This window comes from Oncorhynchus gorbuscha, linkage group LG26, assembly GCF_021184085.1.
Source record: "Oncorhynchus gorbuscha isolate QuinsamMale2020 ecotype Even-year linkage group LG26, OgorEven_v1.0, whole genome shotgun sequence".
Taxonomy (NCBI): domain Eukaryota; kingdom Metazoa; phylum Chordata; class Actinopteri; order Salmoniformes; family Salmonidae; genus Oncorhynchus; species Oncorhynchus gorbuscha.
The window spans coordinates 26,727,117-26,753,361 of NC_060198.1; the positions used below are offsets into that span (position 1 = coordinate 26,727,117).

At 44.8% G+C, this 26,245-nt stretch overlaps 1 protein-coding gene across 1 annotated transcript in view; it reads left to right on the forward strand.

Annotated features, from left to right (window-relative positions):
- Positions 1–1,634: 1,634 nt before the first annotated feature.
- LOC124016474 (rho-related GTP-binding protein RhoN-like) overlaps positions 1,635–26,245 on the forward strand; it is a 56,658-nt gene continuing 32,047 nt past the window's right edge. The window contains exons 1-2 of the mRNA XM_046332048.1: positions 1,635–2,024; positions 2,563–2,650. Of these exons, the coding sequence (XP_046188004.1) occupies positions 1,878–2,024; positions 2,563–2,650 (235 nt within the window). The 5' untranslated portion in view covers positions 1,635–1,877. The remainder of the gene's footprint in view (positions 2,025–2,562; positions 2,651–26,245) is intronic.

The window sequence follows — 26,245 nt, forward strand, 5'->3', positions numbered from 1 at the left end:
CAAGCATACATCCAAAGTTGTGTCAAAATGGCTTAAGGGCAACAAAGTCAAGGTAGTGGAGTGGCTATCACAAAATCCTGACCTCAATCCCAAAGAAAATTTGTGGGCAGAACTGAAAAAGCATGTGTGAGCAAGGAGGCCTACAAACCTGACCAGCTCTGTCAGGAGGAATGGGCCAAAATTCACTGAAAGCTGAAATAATTCATTCTCTCTACTATTATGCTGACATTTCACATTCTTAAAATAAAGTGGTGATCCTAACTGACCTAAAACAGGGCATTTTTACTTGGATTAAATGTCAAGAATTGAGTTTAAATGTATTTGGCTAAAGTGTATGTAAACTTCAGACTTCAACTGTAGGTATGCAGATGATGATGTGCAAGTAAGGATACTGGGGTGCAAAATAGCAACAAAAAAAAATTATAACAATATGGGGATGAGGTAGTTGGGTGTGCTATTTACAAATGAGCTGTGTACAGGTACAGTGATCGGTAAGCTGCTCTGACAGCTGATGCTTAAAGTTAGAGAGGGAGATATACCCTCTCCAGCTTCAGTGATTTTTACAATTCGTTCCAGTCTTTGGCAGCAGAGAACTGGAAGGAAAGGCGGCCAAAGGAGGTGTTGGCTTTGGTGATGACCAGGGAAATATACCTACTGGAGCGCGTGCTAGCTACGGGTGGGTGTTGCTATGGTGAACAGTGAGCTGAGATAATGCGGGGCTTCACCTAGCAAAGACTTACAGACGACCTGGAGCCAGTGGGTTTGGCGACAAATATGTAATGAGGGCCAGCCAATGAGAGCATACAGGTCGCAGTTGTGAGTAGTATTTGGGGCTTTGTTGACAAAACGGATTGCACTGTGATAGACTACATCCAATTTGCTGAGTAGAGTGTTGGACACTATTTTGTAAATTACATCTCCGAAGTCAAGGATCGATTGGATAGTCAGTTTTTCGAGGATATGTTTGGCAGCATGAGTGAAGGAGGCTTTGTTGCAAAATAGGAAGCTGATTCTAGATTTAATTTTGGATTTGAGATGTTTAATGTGAGTCTGGAAAGAGAGTTTAAAGTCTAACCAGACACCTAGGTATTTGTAGTTGTCCACATATTCTTAGTCCAAACTGTCCAGAGTAGTGATGTTAGTCTGGCGGGCGGAGGAGGGCAGCAATCGGTTGAAGAGCATGCATTTAGTTTTACTAGCATTTAAAAGCAGTTGGAGGTCACGGAAGGAGTGTTGTATGGCAATGCATAATACAAAAATACTTTTCTTTTCATTTGTTTTGAGAATGTATAAGACACTCACAGTTAACATTAAGATATACTTTAGACCTATACATAATTTCTAAAGGTTTTATAAGCCGTTTATAAACTGTTAGGCTAATTATTAGTCTAGTATTACAGTTTATAACTATGTAATAAACAGTCAATATATTCGTTGAAATGTGTACCTAAACATAATCCTCAAGGCTATAAATACAGGCCAGGAGATGTAGCCCAAGTATAATATTAATCATCTTTCGACAACAAATATGAAGACGTGTGTCACGGAAGAACAAGTAAAGAGACAAGCTACCGAACAAGTAAATGAACACAGAGGCACGAGGACCAACTCCGTCTCGTCGGGGCTCGTGTACGGGCAAGGCGTGGCCAATTAAAAAGTCGAGTTTGAAGGGAGGGACCCGCGTGCTGCTGCTGGGTGCTGAGGCGAGCAAAGCGGGTGTAAACCGGCATAGAGAGGATAGCTAGTGTAACGGTGGGAATCGAGGGCTTCACGTGGTGGACAGGGGAGGACAACCGAGGGAGGACACATAGTAGGGCGCGCCACAACCGGGGCATGTACCTGCTGGTTTGTCCTTGAGTTCCTTATATCCACATCGGATGGTGAATGAAACCGATCCGCGTCCAGAACAGATACTGACAAAGATGGAAAGTCAAGGCAGCCGCTGTAAGATCGTGGTGGTCGGAGATACGCAATGTGGTAAAACGGCGCTCCTACATGTTTTTGCGAAGGACTGCTATCCCGAGGTAAGTGTCCTGATATATATTATAGGCTATGAAGTCTTGCGTTATGAACACGAATGTCAACACTTGAAAACAGGCACCTGGATCATTTAAGAGTGGTAGGTGTACTGTAGGTCATCGCAGTTTGTGAATGAAGCAAAAATGAATGTCAAGACAGACACCAAACCAGATAGAGCGAAAAGAGCTTTTTTATTCTAATCATCTAACCCCAAATGTCTTGATTTAAATTATGAGCCAGAGGTGTACACGCACCTGCGTTAGACATTTCTCTAGAGAGAGAGAGAGACGGAAACTGAAAGACAGGGAAATAATGAGCACCTTTAAAAACAAAATGGCTATTATTATTATTGATTGAACAATATAGACTCATATAATGTACTTCGGAGTGTATTCAATTTCCCGCGTGGTGTTATTGGAAACTAGACGGACATTATTTTATTAGAGTCTGTATGATACATTACATGTACGTAGTTGAACGTCTAACCTACGTTACGCCTATGCTATTAGTGCTTTACTAATCAAGATGCACCCCTTTTCCCAGAACTATGTCCCCACCGTTTTTGAAAACTACACGGCCAGTTTTGAAATCGACAAACAGAGGATTGAGTTGAACATGTGGGACACGTCAGGTAAGACTATTTCTGCTCTCTCTGCATCTATCTCCTCAAGGCTGATGACAAATCAATCCCTCTGGCTGCTCAGCTTGGCAGTGACGACAGTCCATGTCTGCAACCGTGGGGGAGGGGGGGGGGTCTGCTTCAATAATTTCGGGGGTTTTCAAGCAGACATCTCTCTGACGAATTGCTTGGGCCATGCCAACTTACCACTGACTGACTGGCGTACTTTTGCTCGAGGCATCTGCTATTTAGGATTGTTGTCTTCGCTGAAAATCTCCTGTGCCCCGTCCTTTCTCTCAGCGCTGCACTCTGTTTGCATTCCTCTCTCTGAGGAGCGCTGCGTATGGCTGGCCTGTTCCCATGCTCTGTCCAGGGGCCTAGAAGACTGATAGGGGGGGTCGGGGAGTGGAGGGGGGCTGAAGCAGAATAACCGACTGACTGACTTGTCCACAGAAATGATCTCAACCCATCCATACTGCTTCTGTTGTGTGTGACCGTGGTCACAGTTGCGCTAGCTCTCAATTCACTCCTATCAGTGCCAAATGGCCGCAAATGGTGTTTGTCTGGATGTTAACGGACTTATTATGCCTCTTTGTCTATAATGTGTCAGTCAGTGTTTGGTTCAAGCGATGGACCTTCTGTCTGAGGGGTTTAGGATATGGATGCCCTCTATGGTGGGAAAGCAATTTGGGGTTGCCCCCATTGAGAACACATCTCCAGACTCGAGAGGGGGTGATTGTGGCCCGTCTGTGTGGAATGCCATTCTCTAGTTTCAGCTCACAGCCCAGGGCCGTTAGGCTGAAGCTGTAAGTGCAGCTCAGAGATCCACTGACCGGTCAAACAGTATCTGAAACATCTCTGACTGATCTCTGACTGAGTGACTGAGAAGCCTGGGTATGTAATTGAACCTCCGTGGGAATCCCTGTCTATTGCCATAAACATTCCTAAAACTAAAAACATCCTCACCACGGATGGTGATGATGGGGGTATTGCCGTTTTTACACGGTCATATAGCTGAGACTGTTTTCTTTTGAGGGGATTTTCTATGTGTGGGAGGGACCTGGTGTTGACCCTGAGAGTAAATCTACTTGAGTCTGTCAGTGAGGGCTGAAGAGGTCTCTGTGGCTGAGAGGCAGGACTGAGTGGATCAGAAGTCCACCTTATCTCCTCCATAGCTTTGGACCGGGGGGCTTCTGTAATGGTAGCAGGGTTGTGCTTCTGTCTGTCCATATCTAACCCCTTTGATGATCACTGACGATGGATGATGAGCCTTTTATCTCCAGTAAAGAGACCATATCCCCCCCCTCTCTCTTTACTCCGTCTACCAACATGACATCCCCCACCCAGCCTACCAGCCTCAAGCAAGTCACACTCTTAAGAGTGTGTGCTCACATGCCTGCCTATTTACTCTTTGGTTCGTACCAAACACAGAAATCTCATGTTTTCACTCCAGATGTAAATGAGTTCACGGATGTTCTCCCATGGTAAAAACATTCAAACATTTAAATAAAGGGAGAAAGGTCAGGTTTCTGTCTCGGACTTCCTGCCCTTCTTTTTCCCATATTTTTAATTCCACCTTTCTCGTTATCCCCTCTTCTGCCCTCTCACTCGTCGTCCCCCCTCTCCCGTGCGCTGGCAGCAGCAGGGTATTGCCAGGGACCATGTGTCTTTTCCACTCCATTTGCCTGGCTGCATGGCCACTGTCTGGACCCACTATGTAATTACTGTGAAGAAGCATTTTCATAAATATTTGCCACTATACCACTTACCCCCTTACTGGTCTTCACTTACTAACTTACTATACAACTTTTACCACTTACTATACCAATTACTATACCACTTACTATACCACTTACTATACCACTTACTATACCACTTACTATTCCACTTACTATACCACTTACTATACCACTTACTATACCACTTACTATACCACTTACTATACCACTTACTATACCACTTATTATACCACTTACTATACCACTTATTATACCACTTACTATACCACTTATTATACCACTTATTATACCACTTACTATACCACTTACTATACCACTTACTATACCACTTACTATACCACTTACTATACCACTTACTATACCACTTACTATCCACTTACTATACCATACTATACCACTACTATTATACTATTCCACTTACTATACCATTATACCACTTACTATACCACTTACTATACCCTTACTATTACTATACCACTTACTATACCACTTACTATACCATTCCACTTACTATACCACTTACTATACCACTTACTATACCACTTACTATACCACTTACTATTCCTTACTATACCACTTACTATACCACTTACTATACCACTTACTATACCAATTACTATACCACTTACTATACCCTTACTATACCACTTACTATACCACTTACTATACCACTTACTATACCACTTACTTCCACTTACTATACCACTTACTATTACTATTCCACTTACTATACCACTACTATACCACTTACTATACCACTTATTCCACTTACTATACCACTTACTATACCACTTACTATACCACTTACTATACCACTTACTATACCACTTACTATACTATACCACTTACTATACCACTTATTATACCACTTACTATTCCACTTACTATACCACTATTCCACTATATACCACTTACTATACCACTATTCCACTTACTATACCACTATTCCACTTACTATACACTTACTATACCACTATACACTTACTATTCCACTATATACCACTTACTATACCTATACCACTTACTATACCACTATACCACTTACTATACCACTTACTATACCAATTACTATACCACTTACTATACCACTTACTATACCACTTACTATACCACTTACTATACCACTTACTATACCACTTACTATACCACTTACTATACCACTTACTATACCACTTACTATACCACTTACTATACCACTTACTATACCACTTACTATACCACTTACTATACCACTTATTATACCACTTACTATTCCACTTACTATACCACTTACTATACCACCTACTATACCACTTACTATACCACTTACTATACCACTTACTATACCACTTACTATACCACTTACTATACCACTTACTATACCACTTATTATACCACTATATACTTATTATACCACTTATTATACCACTTACTATTCCACCTACTATACCACTTACTATTCCACTTACTATACCACTTATTATACCACTTACTATACCACTTATTATACCACTTACTATACCACTTATTATACCACTTATTATACCACTTACTATTCCACCTACTATACCACTTACTATTCCACTTACTATACCACTTACTATACCACCTACTATACCACTTACTATACCACTTACTATACCACTTACTATACCACTTACTCTACCACCTACTATACCACCTACTATACCACTTACTATACCACTTACTATACCACACCACTTACTATACCACTTACTCTACCACCTACTATACCACTTACTATACCACACCACTTACTATACCACTTACTCTACCACCTACTATACCACTTACCCATGTGTAGCTGTCACGTCTAATCAAGGTGGGTGGAATCAGGCGCAGAGAGCAGATAACGATATAAAGTTTATTCTCCGGTGAACAAAATAAACACGGTCAACCCAAAAACACACAGGGTGAAATGATCCAAAACAGGATAACAGACTAACCGGAGAATAATAAACACAATAACACCGACAGACGAAACGAATGACAAAACAAACAATCCCGCACAAAACAAGGGCGGGACAACCTACATTATATATACAGACACTAATTAACTAAACAACACACAGGTGAAAACAATCAGACAAAACCAACAGATACACGAAAAGGGATCGGTAGTGGCTAGTAGGACGGTGACGACGACCGCCGAGCACCGCCCGAACGGGCAGGAGAGCCAACCTCGGCGGAAGTCGTGACAGTAGCACAGGACCGGGTCTGTAGAAAGCCTCCTGTAATCTATAACCGGTGGTAGAAAAAGTACCCAATTGTCATACTTCAGTAAAAGTAAAGATACCTTAATAGAAAATGACTCAAGTAAACAGTGAAAGTCACCCGATAAAATACTACTTGTGTAAAAGTGTACAAGTATTTATTTTTAAATATACTTAAGTATCAAAGTAAATGTAATTGCTAAAAATTACTTAAGTTCAATAGTAAAAGTATAAATAATACAAAATTGTCAACATTAAGCAAACCGGACAGCATGTTGTTCTTGTTTCTTAAATGTACGGATAGCCATGGGCACACTCAGACATCATTTACAAACGAAGCATGTGTGTTTAGTGGGTCCATCAGATCAGAGGCAGTAGGCATGTCCAGGGTTGTTGTTCTCTTAATAAATGTGTGAATCGGACCATTTTCCTGTCCTGCTAAGCTGTCAAAATACAACGAGTACTTTTGTGTAGTCAGGGAAAATGTATGGAGAAAAAAGTACATGATTTTCTTTAGGGATGTAGTGGAGTAAAAGTTGTCAAAAAAATATCAATAGTAAAGCAAAGTACAGATACTCCAAAAAATACTTAAGTAGTACTTTCAAGTATTTATACTTAAGTACTTTACACCACTGTCTATAACCACCCAGCTCTGTATAACAGGATCAGCTCAGTTGGTTTCACTCTATCTGCCATCCACCTAGTTAGTGTCGGGTAAGATGGAGAGTGCATTAGTAATAACATATCAGTTGAACACAAGAGACTCCCCGTGGTCTCCGAATATCACTGATTCACTCATTATTGATGAGTCCTTGAGGTGTGTTCTGTTTCAGGAGCTGGAGTCTAGCCTCCTCATTTTACACTTTTACGGCCTCTGTGGTCTGATAGGTCTCAGGGGGCTTGGTAGGACGTGTATTGCCATTAACGAGGTCACGGTGCCTATAGTTTTAGTGTGGCAGTAGACCATTGATTAGTTTAGCCTCGGTGATCTGTTGTTCTCCAGACCCGCAGGGTTTCTAGTATTCACAGGATGGAAGAAAACAGAGGTGAGGTGTTGATGTAATTAGGGCCATGACTGTGTCTAGGTACTGTGTGTGTGTGTGTGTGTCTACTGGTGTTTTAGTGAATAGGATGTTTCTTTTAAAGACACATCAACAGGGCCGTTATGGCTGTCCAGAAACAGAGGGAAAGTGGCAGCTGCTTTGTATTCCCCCTGCATTACGCCACAGGCCATCTGGTGGATCAAGTCAATTAGAAACTGATTGAGAGGAATGCAAATGTGTGTGTGTGTGTGTGTGTGCGTGTGTGTGTCTGTGCGCCTGTGTGTGTATGTTGTGGGAGAGGGCATAGAATGTGTATGCATGTCTGTTTATCTGTGTATTTGCTTATCTAAATAGCAGTAGCGATGACTGATCTATAAAAAGGCAGCGATGACTGACAAGCCGCTGCTCCTCGGGTTCAAATGTCACCCTTCCTAACCCCATTCCGAGCGGTGATTGGCCAAGCTGACACTGACACTGGGTCGCAATAGGTCTGTGCACCAATCAGTGACCCGTACTGGGTGCTCACTCTCGCGGGTTATAGTGCTCGTCAGCTAAACTGTCACGCCCCCCGTACTGTGTCTCTCGTCCCAGTATGGTGGTGCTGCACCATGGGAACTATCTCCTCCAAGTCAGGCCTGGAACATTCTCCCACTCACAGCACAGCAAGGACTGTCCCAGGGAATATCTTAAGTAACTCACAACAGTCAGTCCGGCTTCTCCCACAGTCCCACACCGCAGTCACGTCTCTGTCTATCCTCTCTGATTGACTGCGTCCGATTCCTATCTTAACAGTTGAACGACTTGCCTGTTGCGGGTCAGAGAGTGTTCTTAGTCATTCTGTAGTTCACACATATTTTGAATGATTCCTAATTTCATTAGAGGCATTAGGCAATGCCAAATACCTCTTTCAAAAAAGCTAAATGATCCGCTTGCCTACTTGACCTGTCACATGTTTTAGAATGATTATTTTGAAACACTTTTATTCACAACAGGTGTTTCTGTAATTAGTGGTGTGATATATTTTGGATTTGAGAGATAATGCCAAATAGCTTCAAACACCCACACGACCAATACACACACGCACACGCACTCACATACACACGCAAGCACGCACACGCACACACACACACACACGCACACGCACAGGCGCACGCACGCAGTGACTTTTCAACATTTCTGGTGAGTATGGTGAGCCACATTCTCAGTGCAGAGGACCATTAGGGCATCAAGAGCCCTGTATAAACACGCTTAGCTCGCAGGGCCTTCCTGTTCCTAGCCCTTTCCACTTGCTTCATCTTTAATAGCATCTGCAAGAGCTACAAACCAAAACAGAGATGAAATGAAACCAACACCCCCCCCCCCCCTCTACTCTATTGTGGCTGGCTGGAGCTGGAAGTCCTTCAGAAAGCAGAAACATGACATGAGCATCTCTCCCGGATTGCCATGTTGATTTACGGTTCTAGACAGAGATGACTGGGGAAGATGACCTCAATGAGGTGCTGCGTCAGTCAGCCTTTAGTTTGCCCTTCCTCGTCGCGCTGTGATGCTGCCCTCATACGTTTTCATCTTCTGCTACATGCACTCTTTTAGGGTTTGTGAGTACACACTTATTGTACAAAGCGTTTGTTTGTTTTTGCATGAAATGTCCCCCTCCCCCCCGAAGTTAAATCTTTATTGTCAGTATCCTGAAAATAGATGAGTGTATGTCCTCTTAGCTGCTGACTAACCCACACAGCTGCACTAGACTGACCTGCCTGGGGTTAGAACTGCCGAAACACAAACCTGTTTTTATGATGATTAGCACATAGCAGGCACACCCGCCGGTTAGGTACAGCCGATGAGTGTACTGTGCACCTGTGCGTCTGTGTGTGTGAGAATTGTTGACCCCCCTACAACGATCGTTTCAGTGAAGCCTAATATAATAGGGAAGGTGTTGCCCAATACCCAGACTATATTTAGGACATGAAGAGGTACGTCAGGACTACTTAACCCTTACGTGTCATCAGAGCACTTCAAACGGAAGTGGTGAGGAGAACCCATTGTATAAGATTCACCCGATCCACCTACGCTTAGTTTCCGCTGTCTGAAGAACACGGCCTATACTCTAATACATATCCAATTCAACACATTGTAAAAGGGTATGTCTCTTTCATGTTTCCACGTTCATAGAACAACCCCAAACACCAAAGACCATCAGTAATAGTGTTGTGTGACGCAAACTACCAAATAAACATGGACAGGGGCATCTGAGCAGGAGCCGGACGTAAACGCATGCTACTGCCAGGTCTGTGCCTACAGACAGACAGGCAGAACGGACAGGCAGCGTTGGAATGCATGTGGAGCTATTTCTGGACAGCGGGGCGGTGTTCTGGTTCTCTGTTGAGCCTCTGGCGGGCGTCGGCTCGGTGGGGGGTGTGTGTGTGTGGGGGGGGGTTTAATCCGGCACCTCCCTGGCCTCCCGTTTTGGAGCACCTCATACCCGCCGGAGGAGAGCCTCCACAGTTGCTGCGTCTCTTTAACACATCGATCACAAGTAATAGCTGTGTATGTGGTACCGTCGCAGAAATTCTGGAAACCAAAATACATATTTTTCACATATCCCGGTTGGAGGATCGATGGATTTCCTGCTTATTCCGTACGGATTCCTGGAACAATCCCACTGAGATTTCGGGAACACCTGTGCATTCTGGGAACGTTACTGGAATCTTGCACCCTAACATGCGGTGACTGTGGATGTACAGCATGTGGACATGTACAGTAGATATCTTATTCATAGATACCGTAGCCACTTCACCGCACACTGAATGTCTGTGACAGTGTAGCCACCCAGAGGTCCAGGCTGCAGGGTTTGATGTTTACCCAGTCAGAGTGGCCCCTGGCTGGGTACACGTCTCTGACTCTACCCCTGGTGCCTTGGGAGTTCTCTTGGTCTAAGTCACTAACACTAACTGTTACGCTACCGTCGGGGTGTTGGAGGAGGCCTGGGTGCCCGTATGCTTCAGCCCAGGGAATAGGAAGAAAACGTGAAGGAACGAAGAGAAAGACGATAGTCTGACACGGCTAGTTTCACAGCCAAATGAGGGTGTTTTTAAAATGAACCGTGTCCCTTCTCTCTCTGTTTTAGCTTTTCCACCACCACCGTCATTCTCTCTCTCTCTCTCTCTCTCTCTCTCTCTCTCTCTCTCTCTCTCTCTCTCTCTCTCTCTCTCTCTCTCTCTCTCTGTTTAGCTTTTCCACCACCTCTCAATCTCTCTTTCTCTCTCTCTCTCTCTTTCTCTCTCTCTCTCTCTCTCTCTCTCTCTCTCTCTCTCTCTCTCTCTCTCTCTCTCTCTCTCTCTCTCTCTCTCTCTCTCTCTCTCTCTCTCTCTCTCTCTCTCTGTCTCTCTGTCTCTCTCTCTCTCGGTCTCTCTGTCTCTCTGTCTCTCTCGGTCTCTCTGTCTCTCTGTATCTCTCTGTCTCTCTCTATCTTTCTATCTCTCTGTCTCTCTATCTCTCTCTATCTCTCTCTCTCTCTCTCTCTGTCTCTCTATCTCTCTCTCTCTCTCTCTCTCTCTCTCTCTCTCTCTCTCTCTCTCTCTCTCTCTCTCTCTCTCTCTCTATCTCTCTTTCTCTGTCTCTCTCTCTCTCCCTCTCTTTCTCTCTGTAACTTTGTATCTCTCTCTATCTCTCTCTCTCTCCGTCTCTCTATCTCATCCTCTTTCTCCTTCCCATGTTCTCCCTCTCTGTGATAGCTCATTAGTTTGCATAACTCTGTTCTGACCTGGAGTCATCGACAGTGTGTAGGAGAGGAGGAGAGGAAAGGAGGAGAGGAGCAAAGGGAGGGTAGGAGTTGTGAGAGGGCCAGTCAGCCTCACTGACAGGAACACACAGCCTATAATTTAACACACAGAATATCCAATTTAAGTCTGACACTCGCTCAGACAAACACACAGATGCGACAGTGCAGCCACGCATGCAGACACACACACACACACGCCCGCGTACATACTGTTTTGAATAACCTAACAATTCAAAGGAAACATACATACGGTACACCCAAGGTCATGATCCTCGCTGGCCTTATTATGTACTGTGTCCTTTCGAGTGGTATACTACACAGCCCCATGGTGAGCCCACTGCTCACCTGCCCCGGTTCCTCTCCTTGTTCCTCTGCCCTCTCACTGCCTCCCAGCTCCCAATCTAGTCACATAGGGTCTTTTGGGGGACTCCATCCAGACAGATCTCTCATGACATCCTCCCCTCTGATCCCTCTGCTATCTGATGAATACTGTGATCTGATCTCCGTATGACCGGCTGACCGTGGTCACAGACAGACAAAGGCCCTATGATACGTCTCTGTCTGTACCGCCTCTCTTAAAAATGACTGTAGGCTCACTGGGATCTGCTTAACACATTCACATCAGGACACACAGTGATGATTGGTGCACGTATGGCTCTTATATACTTTTATACTTAGGTGAATACTACTTATTGTTGTATATTTTGATTGAACCTTTATTTTGACAGGGACTCATGCTGAGACCAATGTATTTTCTACAGATGAGCCTTGCTTTGAGAAATCAATGCACATCAATATACACTATACACATCAATATCCTGTACACATCAAGTACACTATACACATCAATATCCTGTACACATCAATATACACTATACATATCAATATCCTGTACACATCAATATACACTATACATATCAATATCCTGTACACATCAAGTACACCATACACATCAATTTTTTTTTTTATTTTTTTATTTCACCTTTATTTAACCAGGTAGGCAAGTTGAGAACAAGTTCTCATTTACAATTGCGACCTGGCCAAGATAAAGCAAAGCAGTTCGACAGATACAACGACACAGAGTTACACATGGAGTAAAACAAACATACAGTCAATAATACAGTATAAACAAGTCTATATACAATGTGAGCAAATGAGGTGAGAAGGGAGGTAAAGGCAAAAAAGGCCATGGTGGCAAAGTAAATACAATATAGCAAGTAAAACACTGGAATGGTAGTTTTGCAATGGAAGAATGTGCAAAGTAGACATAAAAATAATGGGGTGCAAAGGAGCAAAATAAATAAATAAATTAAATACACTTGGGAAAGAGGTAGTTGTTTGGGCTAAATTATAGGTGGGCTATGTACAGGTGCAGTAATCTGTAAGATGCTCTGACAGTTGGTGCTTAAAGCTAGTGAGGGAGATAAGTGTTTCCAGTTTCAGAGATTTTTGCAGTTCGTTCCAGTCACTGGCAGCAGAGAACTGGAAGGAGAGGCGGCCAAAGAAAGAATTGGTTTTGGGGGTGACCAGAGAGATATACCTGCTGGAGCGTGTGCTACAGGTGGGAGATGCTATGGTGACCAGCGAGCTGAGATAAGGGGGGACTTTACCTAGCAGGGTCTTGTAGATGACATGGAGCCAGTGGGTTTGGCGACGAGTATGAAGCGAGGGCCAGCCAACGAGAGCGTACAGGTCGCAATGGTGGGTAGTATATGGGGCTTTGGTGACAAAACGGATTGCACTGTGATAGACTGCATCCAATTTGTTGAGTAGGGTATTGGAGGCTATTTTGTAAATGACATCGCCAAAGTCGAGGATTGGTAGGATGGTCAGTTTTACAAGGGTATGTTTGGCAGCATGAGTGAAGGATGCTTTGTTGCGAAATAGGAAGCCAATTCTAGATTTAACTTTGGATTGGAGATGTTTGATATGGGTCTGGAAGGAGAGTTTACAGTCTAACCAGACACCTAGGTATTTGTAGTTGTCCACGTATTCTAAGTCAGAGCCGTCCAGAGTAGTGATGTTGGACAGGCGCAGGTAGCGATCGGTTGAAGAGCATGGATTTAGTTTTACTTGTATTTAAGAGCAATTGGAGGCCACGGAAGGAGAGTTGTATCGCATTGAAACTTGCCTGGAGGGTTGTTAACACAGTGTCCAAAGAAGGGCCGGAAGTATACAGAATGGTGTCGTCTGCGTAGAAGTGGATCAGGGACTCACCAGCAGCAAGAGCGACCTCATTGATGTATACAGAGAAGAGAGTCGGTCCAAGAATTGAACCCTGTGGCACCCCCATAGAGACTGCCAGAGGTTCAGACAGCAGACCCTCCGATTTGACACACTGAACTCTATCAGAGAAGTAGTTGGTGAACCAGGCGAGGCAATCATTTGAGAAACCAAGGCTGTCGAGTCTGCCGATGAGGATGTGGTGGTTGACAGAATCGAAAGCCTTGGCCAGATCAATGAATACGGCTGCACAGTAATGTTTCTTATCGATGGCGGTTAAGATATCGTTTAGGACCTTGAGCGTGGCTGAGGTGCACCCATGACCAGCTCTGAAACCAGATTGCACAGCAGAGAAGGTATGGTTAGATTCAAAATGGTCGGTAATCTGTTTGTTGACTTGGCTTTCGAAGACCTTAGAAAGGCATGGTAGGATAGATATAGGTCTGTAGCAGTTTGGGTCAAGAGTGTCCCCCCCTTTGAAGCAGCTGCTTTCCAATCTTTGGGAATCTCAGATGACACGAAAGAGAGGTTGAACAGGCTAGTAATAGGGGTGGCAACAATTTCGGCAGATAATTTTAGAAAGAAAGGGTCCAGATTGTCTAGCCCGGCTGATTTGTAGGGGTCCAGATTTTTCAGCTCTTTCAGAACATCAGCAGAATGGATTTGGGAGAAGGAGAAATGGGGAAGGCTTGGGCGAGTTGCTGTTGGGGGTGCAGTGCTGTTGACCGGGGTAGGAGTAGCCAGGTGGAAAGCATGGCCAGCCGTAGAAAAATGCTTATTGAAATTCTCAATTATGGTGGATTTATCAGTGGTGACAGTGTTTCCTATCTTCAGTGCAGTGGGCAGCTGGGAGGAGGTGTTCTTATTCTCCATGGACTTTACAGTGTCCCAGAACTTTTTGAGTTAGTGTTGCAGGAAGCAAATTTCTGCTTGAAAAAGCTAGCCTTGGCTTTTCTAACTGCCTGTGTATAACGGTTTCTAGCTTCCCTGAATAGCTGCATATCACGGGGGCTGTTCGATGCTAATGCAGAACGCCATAGGATGTTTTTGTGTTGGTTAAGGGCAGTCAGGTCTGGGGAGAACCAAGGGCTATATCTGTTCCTGGTTCTAAATTTCTTGAATGGGGCATGTTTATTTAAGATGGTTAGGAAGGCATTTAAAAAAAATATCCAGGCATCCTCTACTGACGGGATGAGATCAATATCCTTCCAGGATACCCCGGCCAGGTCGATTAGAAAGGCCTGCTCGCTGAAGTGTTTCAGGGAGCGTTTTACAGTGATGAGTGGAGGTCTTTTGACCGCTGACCCATTACGGATGCAGGCAATGAGGCAGTGATCGCTGAGATCTTGGTTGAAGACAGCAGAGGTGTATTTAGAGGGGAAGTTGGTTAGGATGATATCTATGAGGGTGCCCGTGTTTAAGGTTTTGGGGGGGTACCTGGTAGGTTCATTGATAATTTGAGTGAGATTGAGGGCATCAAGTTTAGATTGTAGGATGGCTGGGGTGTTAAGCATGTTCCAGTGTAGGTCGCCTAGCAGCACGAGCTCTGAAGATAGATGGGGGGCAATCAGTTCACATATGGTGTCCAGAGCACAGCTGGGGGCAGAGGGTGGTCTATAGCAGGCGGCAACGGTGAGAGACTTGTTTTTAGAGAGGTGGATTTTTAGAAGTAGAAGTTCAAATTGTTTGGGTACAGACCTGGATAGTAGGACAGAACTCTGCAGGCTATCTTTGCAGTAGATTGCAACACCGCCCCCTTTGGCAGTTCTATCTTGTCTGAAAATGTTGTAATTTGGAATTAAAATTTCAGAATTTTTGGTGGTCTTCCTAAGCAAGGATTCAGACACAGCTAGAACATCCGGGTTGGCAGAGTGTGCTAAAGCAGTGAATAGAACAAACTTAGGGAGGAGGCTTCTAATGTTAACATGCATGAAACCAAGGCTATTACGGTTACAGAAATCATCAAAAGAGAGCGCCTGGGGAATAGGAGTGGAGCTAGGCATTGCAGGGCCTGGATTCACCTCTACATCACCAGAGGAACATAGGAGGAGAAGAATAAGGGTATGGCTAAAAGCAATAAGAATTGGTCGTCTATAACGTCTGGAACAGAGAGTAAAAGGAGGTTTCTGGGGGCGATAAAATAGCATCAAGGTATAATGTACAGACAAAGGTATGGTAGGATGTGAATACAGTGGAGGTAAACCTAGGTATTGAGTGATGAAGAGAGAGATATTGTCTCTAGAAACATCATTGAAACCAGGAGATATCATTGCATGTGTGGGTGGTGGAACTAATAAATTGGATAATGTATAGTGAGCAGGACTAGAGGCTCTACAGTGAAATAAGCCAATAAACACTAACCAGAACAGCAATGGACAAGACATATTGACATTAAGGAGAGGCATCCTTAGTCGAGTGATCAAAAGAGTCCAGAGAGTGGAGTGGTTGGTTTCGGGGTCAATGCGATTTAGACAGCTAGCCAGGACATCGGTAGCAAGCTAGCATAGGAAGGGGTCTGTTGTTAGCCACCTCTTGCGTTCCGTCAGTAGATTAGTGGGGTTCCGTGTGGTAGAGGGAATTAGTCCAAATCACACAACAAAAATAAAATAAAAACAATAGATATAGATATCAATATCCTGTACACATCAATATACACTATACACATCAATATCCTGTACACATCAAGTACACCATACACATCAATATCCTGTACACATCAAGTACACCATACACATCAATATCCTGTACACATCAAGTACACCATACACATCAATATCCTGTACACATCAATATACACTATACATATCAATATCCTGTACACATCAATATACACTATACACATCAATATCCTGTACACATCAAGTACACCATACACATCAATATCCTGTACACATCAATATACACTATACATATCAATATCCTGTACACATCAATATACACTATACACATCAATATCCTGTACACATCAATATACACTATACACATCAATATCCTGTACACATCAAGTACACCATACACATCAATATCCTGTACACATCAATATACACCATACACATCAATATCCTGTACACATCAATATACACTATACATATCAATATCCTGTACACATCAATATACACTATACACATCAATATCCTGTACACATCAAGTACACCATACACATCAATATCCTGTACACATCAATATACACTATACATATCAATATCCTATACACATCAATGTACACCATACACGTCAATATCCTGTACACATTTATATACACTATACACATCAATATCCTGTACATATCAATGTACACCATACACATCAATATCCTGTACACATCAATATACCCTATACACAACAATATACACTATACACATCAATATCCTGTGCACATCACTATACACTATACACATCAATAGCCTGTACACATCAATAATACACATAATTATACTGTCCACCAATAATGCACATCAATAATACACATCAATATACTCTTTACACATCAATATCCTGTACACATCAATAATGCACATCAATATACTGTATACATCAATAATGCACATCAATATACTGTATACATCAATACACTGTATACACCAATACACTGTATACATCAATAATGCACATCAATATACTGTATACATCAATACACTGTATACATCAATAATGCACATCAATATACTGTATACATCAATACACTGTATACACCAATACACTGTATACATCAATAATGCACATCAATATACTGTATACATCAATAATGAACATCAATATACTGTATACATTAATAATGCACATCAATATACTGTATACATCAATAATGCACATCAATATACTGTATACATCAATAATGCACATCAATATACTCTTTACACATCAATATTCTGTACACATCAATATCCTGTATACATCAATAATGCACATCAATATACTGTATACATCAATAATGCACATCAATATACTGTATACATTAATAATGCACATCAATATACTGTATACATTAATAATGCACATCAATATACTGTATACATCAATAATGCACATCAATATACTGTATACATTAATAATGCACATCAATATACTGTATACATTAATAATACACATCAATAATTGACATCAATAATACACATCATTATACTGTACACATCAATACACTAAAAGCAAGACACAATCATAGAAAACAAACCCATTTATCAGTAAAGAATACCTCAATCAGCCTTTTGAATTGTCCTCGAGCCTCCGATTCATCCATTTTTAGAGACCCTTGCAGATGATTCCACAAGTAAAGGTGCAGAAAAACTAAAAACAGATTTACTTAACTCAGTGGAGATCAAAGGGACCTCCAGAGACAGCCCTCCCTGAGACCGGGCCTGGTATCTCTTACGTCTGTCTATAAGTTAACAATCAAGTAAGGCACAGCGAAAGATTATGCAGGAGGGATTCATCAATGAAAAAGAGTGCAATGCATCGGTCTACGGGATTTCAAAGAGGGCCAGCCTACTTTCTGACACAGAATGCAGCGACCTTATGGAAAATACATGCTACTGATCAGTACATCCTGCTAGATATCTTCAGTTTGTACACATGCTAGCCTATTTACATTGTAGTCATTTAGCAGACGCTCGTATCCAGAGCGACATTCTTGAGCAATTAGGGTTAAGTGCCTTGCTCAAGGTCATATCAACAGATGTATTTCCCACCTAGTCTGCTCGGGGATTGGAACCAGTAACCTTCTGGTTACTAGCCCAACCCTCTTAACCACTAGGCTATCTGTCAACCCTATCAACTGCCGGGGACCGCTAGGCTATCTGTCAACCCTATCAACTGCCGGGGACCGCTAGGCTATCTGTCAACCCTATCAACTGCCGGGGACCGCTAGGCTATCTGTCAACCCTATCAACTGCCGGGGACTATCCAGTAGCAAAATGTCAAAGTGAAATGTAAAAAGATAGAGAGAATGCTCTCAGAGCTAAGAGGGGATGGTGTTTCGTGCCAGTGAATAGTGGGAGAAGGGACAGAATAAGGAGAGGTATACATCTGGATCAGTTGACCACCCCTCTGGATCTACCCCTCTGGGTCCAGCCCTCTGGGTCCACCCCTCTGGATCTACCCCTCTGGGTCCAGCCCTCTGGGTTCACCCCTCTGGGCCCAGCCCTCTAGGTCCAAACCTCTGGGTCCACCCCTCTGAGCCCACCCCTCTGGGACCACCCCTCTGGGCCCACCCCTCTGGGTCCAGCCCTCTGGGTACACCCCTCTGGGCCCAGCACTCTGGGACCACACCTCTGGGCCCACCCCTCTGGGACTACCCCTCTGGGCCCACCCCTCTGGGACCACCCCTCTGGGTCCACCCTTCTGGGCCCAACCCTCTGGGACCACCCCTCTGGGCCCAGCCCTCTGGGACCACCCCTCTGGGCCCACCCCTCTGGGTCCACCCCTCTGGATCTACCCCTCTGGGTCCACCCCTCTGGGTCCAGCCCTCTGGATCCACCCCTCTGGGCCCACCCCTCTGGGACCAACCCTCTGGGACCAACCCTCTGGGACCACCCCTCTGGGCCCAGCCCTCTGGGACCACCCCTCTGAGCCCACCCCTCTGGGACCACCCCTCTGGGTCCACCCCTCTGGGCCCAACCCTCTGGGACCACCCCTCTGGGTCCAACCCTCTGGGCCCAACCCTCTGGGTCCACCCCTCTGGGCCCACCCTCTGGGCCCAACCCTCTGGGTCCACCCCTCTGGGCTTTGTGATGTGTTATGGGCTTGTTTGGGCTCCTTCCCTCAGGGCTTGTTTTTAGCCCTGAGGGAAGGATTTCCAATCCCGTAGGAGAACGTTCACTTACTCACACATACACAGACTGTTTACAAACTGTACTTCACACACGCACTCCATCTCTTTCCCACATACTCACAAGTACTCACACACATTATTTAGACATTTGCCAGCCAAGAATAAACAGCCAAAGACACAGGCATATACACAGGAAGTTCATTCTAAGCATGCCTCTATAACTCATTGGTCTTCAGTGACCCGTAGTAATGTGATCCTCTGTATCATCCTATGACTCCAGTGCCACAGTGGAGCGTTGTTGATCCCAAATAGAGTCAACTACAGGGCAACCAGTAACAGTATGGGCTGAAACTATTATTAGTCAGTTGGTTACTTTGGAGTTTCTGAGTGTCATCCCATTTTCTCAGACTTTCCTGAAGCACTTTGTTCGTTATCCGCTGCCAGCAGTGAATGAGTGTTGATCTCCCAGGCTGGCATGAAGCAGCTCGCTTGGAGTTTCCGGGCCTGTCCCTTCCCGGGCGGCAGGCGTGGCATGGCGCGGCAGCATAACTCGCCATGGCGACAGCTTTGATGACGGCACTTTGAACAGCACGGTGACTGGCCCTCGCCCTCACCGCCGCATGGCCACCTCCACTGGATAAGACTCTCTCAGCGTAAGAGGATCTGGCCTGTCTCTTACCCCGGGTTAACCCCTAACCTGCATCCTCTCCCACTTCCGTTCCATAGCTCACATCATTGATGGATTACTTTATTTAAAACAGGATCTCTCTCTCTCTCTCTCTCTCTCTCTCTCTCTCTCTCTCTCTCTCTCTCTCTCTCTCTCTCTCTCTCTCTCTCTCTCTCTCTCTCTCTCTCTCTCTCTCTCTCTCTCTCTCTCTCTCTCTCTCTCTCTCTCTCTCTCTCTCTCTCTCTCTCTCTCTCTCTCTCTCTCTCTCTCTCTCTCTCTCTCTCTCTCTCTCTCTCTCTCTCTCTCTCTCTCTCTCTCTCTCTCTCTCTCTCTCTCTCTCTCTCTCTCTCTCTCTCTCTCTCTCTCTCTCTCTCTCTCTCTCTCTCTCTCTCTCTCTCTCTCTCTCTCTCTCTCTCTCTCTCTCTCTCTCTCTCTCTCTCTCTCTCTCTCTCTCTCTCTCTCTCTCTCTCTCTCTCTCTCTCTCTCTCTCTCTCTCTCTCTCTCTCTCTCTCTCTCTCTCTCTTCTCTCTCTCTCTCTCTCTCTCTCTCTCTCTCTCTCTCTCTCTCTCTCTCTCTCTCTCTCTCTCTCTCTCTCTCTCTCTCTCTCTCTCTCTCTCTCTCTCTCTCTCTCTCTCTCTCTCTCTCTCTCTCTCTCTCTCTCTCTCTCTCTCTCTCTCTCTCTCTCTCTCTCTCTCTCTCTCTCTCTCTCTCTCTCTCTCTCTCTCTCTCTCTCTCTCTCTCTCTCTCTCTCTCTCTCTCTCTCTCTCTCTCTCTCTCTCTCTCTCTCTCTCACTCTCTTTCTCTGCTGTCTTTAGGTGGAGTGGAAGTGCACTCAAAGGACAGAGGGAAATTGTGCCCATCATCTCCACTCGAGCCTTCCCTAGGGACCCTGCAGAGTGGGCCAAAGATGGATAGGGCTATGATAGGGGGGGGGATAGAAGTGGAGAGGATGTCCATTCCCTCTCAGAAGATGTATTTTATGTGACCGTGATAGATGTCTGAACAATCCTATTTCAATTCCTATTTAATATCCAACAGGCAGCCTTGGACGGAAATAACCCCACTCTTCGAAGTATTCCAACACTCGAATGAATTTCCCTCAGCCAAGGACAGAAAGAGATGGAAAAGAGATGACTATAAAAGGATGTGATGCATGGCGTTTTACAGGTGAAAGGGAATCTAAGGCGGGGGATTTTTGATTGTGTGTGAGAGAGAAGAGAGAGGAAGCCATTAGGCCATGGTAATCACGGAATTAAAGGCCGGCTGTCGGTGAAGCAACCAAATCCCGGCCACCACCAAGCCTGCAGTCTGCAGTGTACCTCCCTCCTCCATCCCTCCGTGCCTTAGCCGTGTCTCAGCTGTGGACTGTTCTGAGGCGCTGCGAAGGACCAGAGAGGGGGCGGCCTGCCTTTACAACCTGTCTCCCCGGGCCCTTTGTCTAATCGGATCAACACATAATCTCTTCAAAGGGGGTGAAATCGGATATTCCCACGTCTTCTCAATTATCAAATACCCTCCTTTCCTTCTCCTCCTTTCCCCGTGGACCCTACTCTGCGTTCACATGCCCAGAGCCCTGGCCAAGATAAAGTATAGCAGTATGAACAGACAACACAGAGTTACACATGGAGTAAACAATTAACAAGTCAATAACACAGTAGAAAAAAAGGAGTCTATATACATTGTGTGCAAAAGGCATGAGGTAGGCGAATAATTACAATTTTGCAGATTAACACTGGAGTGATAAATGATCAGATGGTCATGTACAGGTAGAGATATTGGTGTGCAAAAGAGCAGAAAAGTGAGACAGAGAGCCATAGTGAGACAGAGAGCCATAGTGAGACAGAGCTGTTGGCCGAGGTTGGAGTAGCCAGGCGGAAGGCATGGCCAGCCGTTGAGAAATGCTTGTTGAAGTTTTTGATAATCATGGATTTATCGGTGGTGACCGTGTTACCTAGCCTCAGTGCAGTGGGCAGCTGGGAGGAGGTGCTCTTGTTCTCCATGGACTTCACAGTGTCCCAGAACTTTTTGGAGTTGGAGCTACAGCATGCAAATTTCTGCCTGAAGAAGCTGGCCTTAGCTTTCCTGACTGACTGCGTGTATTGGTTCCTGACTTCCCTGAACAGTTGCATATCGCGGGGACTATTCGATGCTATTGCAGTCCGCCACAGGATGTTTTTTGCGCTGGTCGAGGGCAGTCAGGTCTGGAGTGAACCAAGGGCTATATCTGTTCTTAGTTCTGCATTTTTTGAACGGAGCATGCTTATCTAAAATGGTGAGGAAGTTACTTTTAAAGAATGACCAGGCATCCTCAACTGACAGGATGAGGTCAATGTCCTTCCAGGATACCCAGGCCAGGTCGATTAGAAAGGCCTGCTCACAGAAGTGTTTTAGGGAGCGTTTGACAGTGATGAGGGGTGGTCGTTTGACTGCGGCTCCGTAGCGGATACAGGCAATGAGGCTGAGATCCTGGTTGAAGACAGCGGAGGTGTATTTGGAGGGCCAGTTGGTCAGGATGACATCTATGAGGGTGCCCTTGTTTACAGATTTAGGGTTGTACCTGGTGGGTTCCTTGATGATTTGTGTGAGATTGAGGGCATCTTGCTTAGATTGTAGGACTGCCGGGGTGTTAAGCATATCCCAGTTTAGGTCACCTGACAGAACAAACTCTGAAGCTAGATGGGGGGCGATCAATTCACAAATGGTGTCCAGGGATCAGCTGGGAGCTGAGGGGGGTCGGTAGCAGGCAGCAACAGTGAGAGACTTATTTCTGGAGAGTAATTATCAAAATTAGTAGTTCGAACTGTTTGGGTATGGACCTGGAAAGTATGACATTACTTTGCAGGCTATCTCTGCAGTAGACTGCAACTCCTCCCCCTTTGGCAGTTCTATCTTGAAGGAAAATGTTATAGTTGGGTATGGAAATCTCATAATTTTTGGTGGCCTTCCTGAGCCAGGATTCAGACACGGCAAGGACATCAGGGTTAGCAGAGTGTGCTAAAGCAGTGAGTAAAACAAACTTAGGGAGGAGGCTTCTGATGTTGACATGCATGAAACCCAGGCTTTTTCGATCACAGAAGTCAACGAATGAGGGTGCCTGGGGACATGCAGGGCCTGGGTTTACCTCCACATCACCCGCGGAACAGAGGAGGCGTAGTATGAGGGTGCGACTAAAGGCTAACAAAAATGGTCGCCTAGAGCATTGGGGACAGAGAATAAAAGGAGCAGATTTCTGGGCATGGTAGAATATATTCAGGGCATAATGCGCAGACAGGGGCATGGTGGGGTGCGGGTACGTACCCCAGCATGTAACACAGCATGACTTTGTCTAAGCAAAAATATTACAGTTTTTCTCAATTGCTAAAACACTAACACCCATTGGCTGAACAAAGTTCTCAGTTACCTGGACTCATTTAGCTAATTATGCAGTCTGTTGTCAAAACCTTAAACCATTTCACATGGTAAAACACAATTTGCAGATCTCACTTAGACTTTTCAGCAAAACTCTAATCACATTCTCATTCTCAAAACACATTCTGCACTCTAATGCACATGTCATCCATACTGGTAAACACAAGTGGCAACAATCAAATACAAATAGAGAACATATGTCATTGATTGAACACAACCACTCAAAATGTAACCTGTTTCAAATGATGCGACACGACCAATATAAGCCAGTTCAGAGAGCAAACAGGTTGTTGAAGGCAGGAAGGAGAAAGTCTGAGAATGGATACTGTAGTACAGTGCATTGTAGGCTGTATACTGTACAATGGACACATTTTATGGCCCTGAACATTGTGCTTTCCATTTATTAACAGTACTGACTGATCAATAGATTTTGACTGGTTGCAGGTTCATATCAACAAAGAACAAGAATTACAGTATCACAGAGAAAAAGGACAAGTTTGTGAGATGCAGGGTACAGTACTGTAAAAATAGGGGTACAAGGAGGAGGAAGAACAAAAAACAACATTGCAAAGAGCAAAGCAGAGCAGTAATTTCTGATCAATTTTGAGCTACTATCATAGAACATGTTTTCGTTCATCAAAAGACAATGACGGAAAAATATGTATATTTTTTTGGATTAAAAATGTACTTCTCCCTGAGGATTGTATGTTTTGAACAATGTGTTTTCTATTTTTCGGTGTATTGTTAACTGACTGCTTGAGAGTGTATATCATTTTTATCACTTTGTTTATGATTTAAGAGCAGTGTTTGATTTTGAACACAGGTAAAACTGTTTTGAGGCTAATGTTTCATTTTGCAAGAGGAGTCAGATGTTATGTAAATAGTGATTGAAGATGAGGTTTTGTGTTTAATGTTTTCAGGAAATGGAGCAAGGTTTCAGAAATGGGGTTTTAGCAATTGAGAAAAACTGTAACAGAGACAGAGAGAGAGAGACGGAGAGAGAGAGAAAGAGAGACGGAGAGAGAGAGAGACAGAGAGAGAGAGACAGAGAGACAGACAGAGAGAGACAGAGAGAGAGGGGAAGAGAGAGAGAGGGGAAGAGCGAGAGAAGAGAGAGAGAGAGAGAGAGAGAGAGAGAGAGAGAGAGAGAGAGAGAGAGAGAGAGAGAGAGAGAGAGAGAGAGGAAGAGAGAGAGAGAGAGACAGACAGAGAGACAGAGAGAGGAGGGGAAGAGAGAGAGATAAAGAGACAGAGAGAGAGACAGAGAGACAGACAGAGAGAGAGAGAGACAGAGACAGAGAGAGGGAAGAGAGAGAGAGGAAGAGAGAGAGGGGAAGAGAGAGAGGGGGAAGAGAGAGAGAGAGAGAGAGGGGAAGAGAGAGACAGAGAGAGAGGGAAGAGAGAGAGGGAAGAGAGAGAGATAGAGAGAGGGGAAGAGAGAGAGGGAAGAGAGAGAGAGAGAGAGAGGGAGAAGAGAGAGAGGAGGAGAGAGAGAGAGAGAGAGAGAGAGAGAGAGAGAGAGAGAGAGACAGAGAGAGAGAGAGACACAGAGAGAGAGTGTCTCCATCACCATATCCCCAGAGAAGACAGACAGAGAGAGAGACAGAGAGAGAGAGACAGAGAGAGAGACAGAGAGAGAGACAGAGAGAGAGAGACAGAGAGAGAGAGAGAGACAGAGAGAGAGACAGAGAGAGAGAGAGAGAGAGAGAGAGAGAGAGAGACACAGAGAGAGAGAGACACAGAGAGAGAGAGACACAGAGAGAGAGACACAGAGAGAGAGAGACACAGAGAGAGAGAGACACAGAGAGAGAGAGACACAGAGAGAGAGAGACACAGAGAGAGAGAGAGAGAGAGAGAGAGAGAGTCTCCATCACCATATCCCCAGAGAAAACAGACAGTAATCCAGCTCTCGGCTGGCGGCCACGTCCCCCTCTGTCCCCAAGCTGCTCTGTCAGCGGACGGTCCTGCTTTTGAACCTGCGAGTGGGAGAGACATGGGCATTAACTCCACTACACTGGGACTTAGCCATCGCCCTTCAAAGGCTCTATTTCCCCTAGAGAGAGAAAGAGGGAGAGCGAGAGGAAGCCAGTATAGCTTTGATCAATATCCTTGGCGAGGGGGACCACAGACTGGGGAGGTTAATGACCATTTAACCCACTGTCACCTCCACTGTCCCACCTGCACTTTAGAGCCTTTGACAACCTGACGTTGCACACTGTATTTCAGTCCACCAGATTCTTTATCGGTGTGTGTGTGTAAGGGGTGTGTGTGTGTGTCAGACTGGGAAAAGTGCAACACCCACAGTGCTCAAACCTGAGAACTAATGGAGGGGAAACAGACCAAGCCAGCAGAATGCTTTGTAGGACACGATGAAAGGATATTGTTTCTAGATGCATTATATAACGTCCTGGGTTGGCATCTAGTAGCCTGTAGTACAAGCCCCCCCTCCCTAAAGGTGACTGGCAAGACATAATGCTTTTTGAGCATGAGGTTTGCTTGAGTGGAAGGCTGGAGGCCAACCCCTCCCTCTCCCATTCCTAAAGACTCTGGGCATCTGCAGTGAAAGCTCTGATGTTCTCTCAGCCACTTATAGGACCTCGATCCCCAATCCCCCATTTTTCGCTCTCCTCTTCCCTCCTCCCCTTCTCGTCTTGGTTACCTCTTTGCCATCAATGCATCAGCTCCTTGTGGATGCGCTCTGTCCTCGCTCCTTGTTTCCCGTCTCCGTCGTTCCCCTGCTCTCTCGCTCTCTGTTTCCCGTCTCCGTCG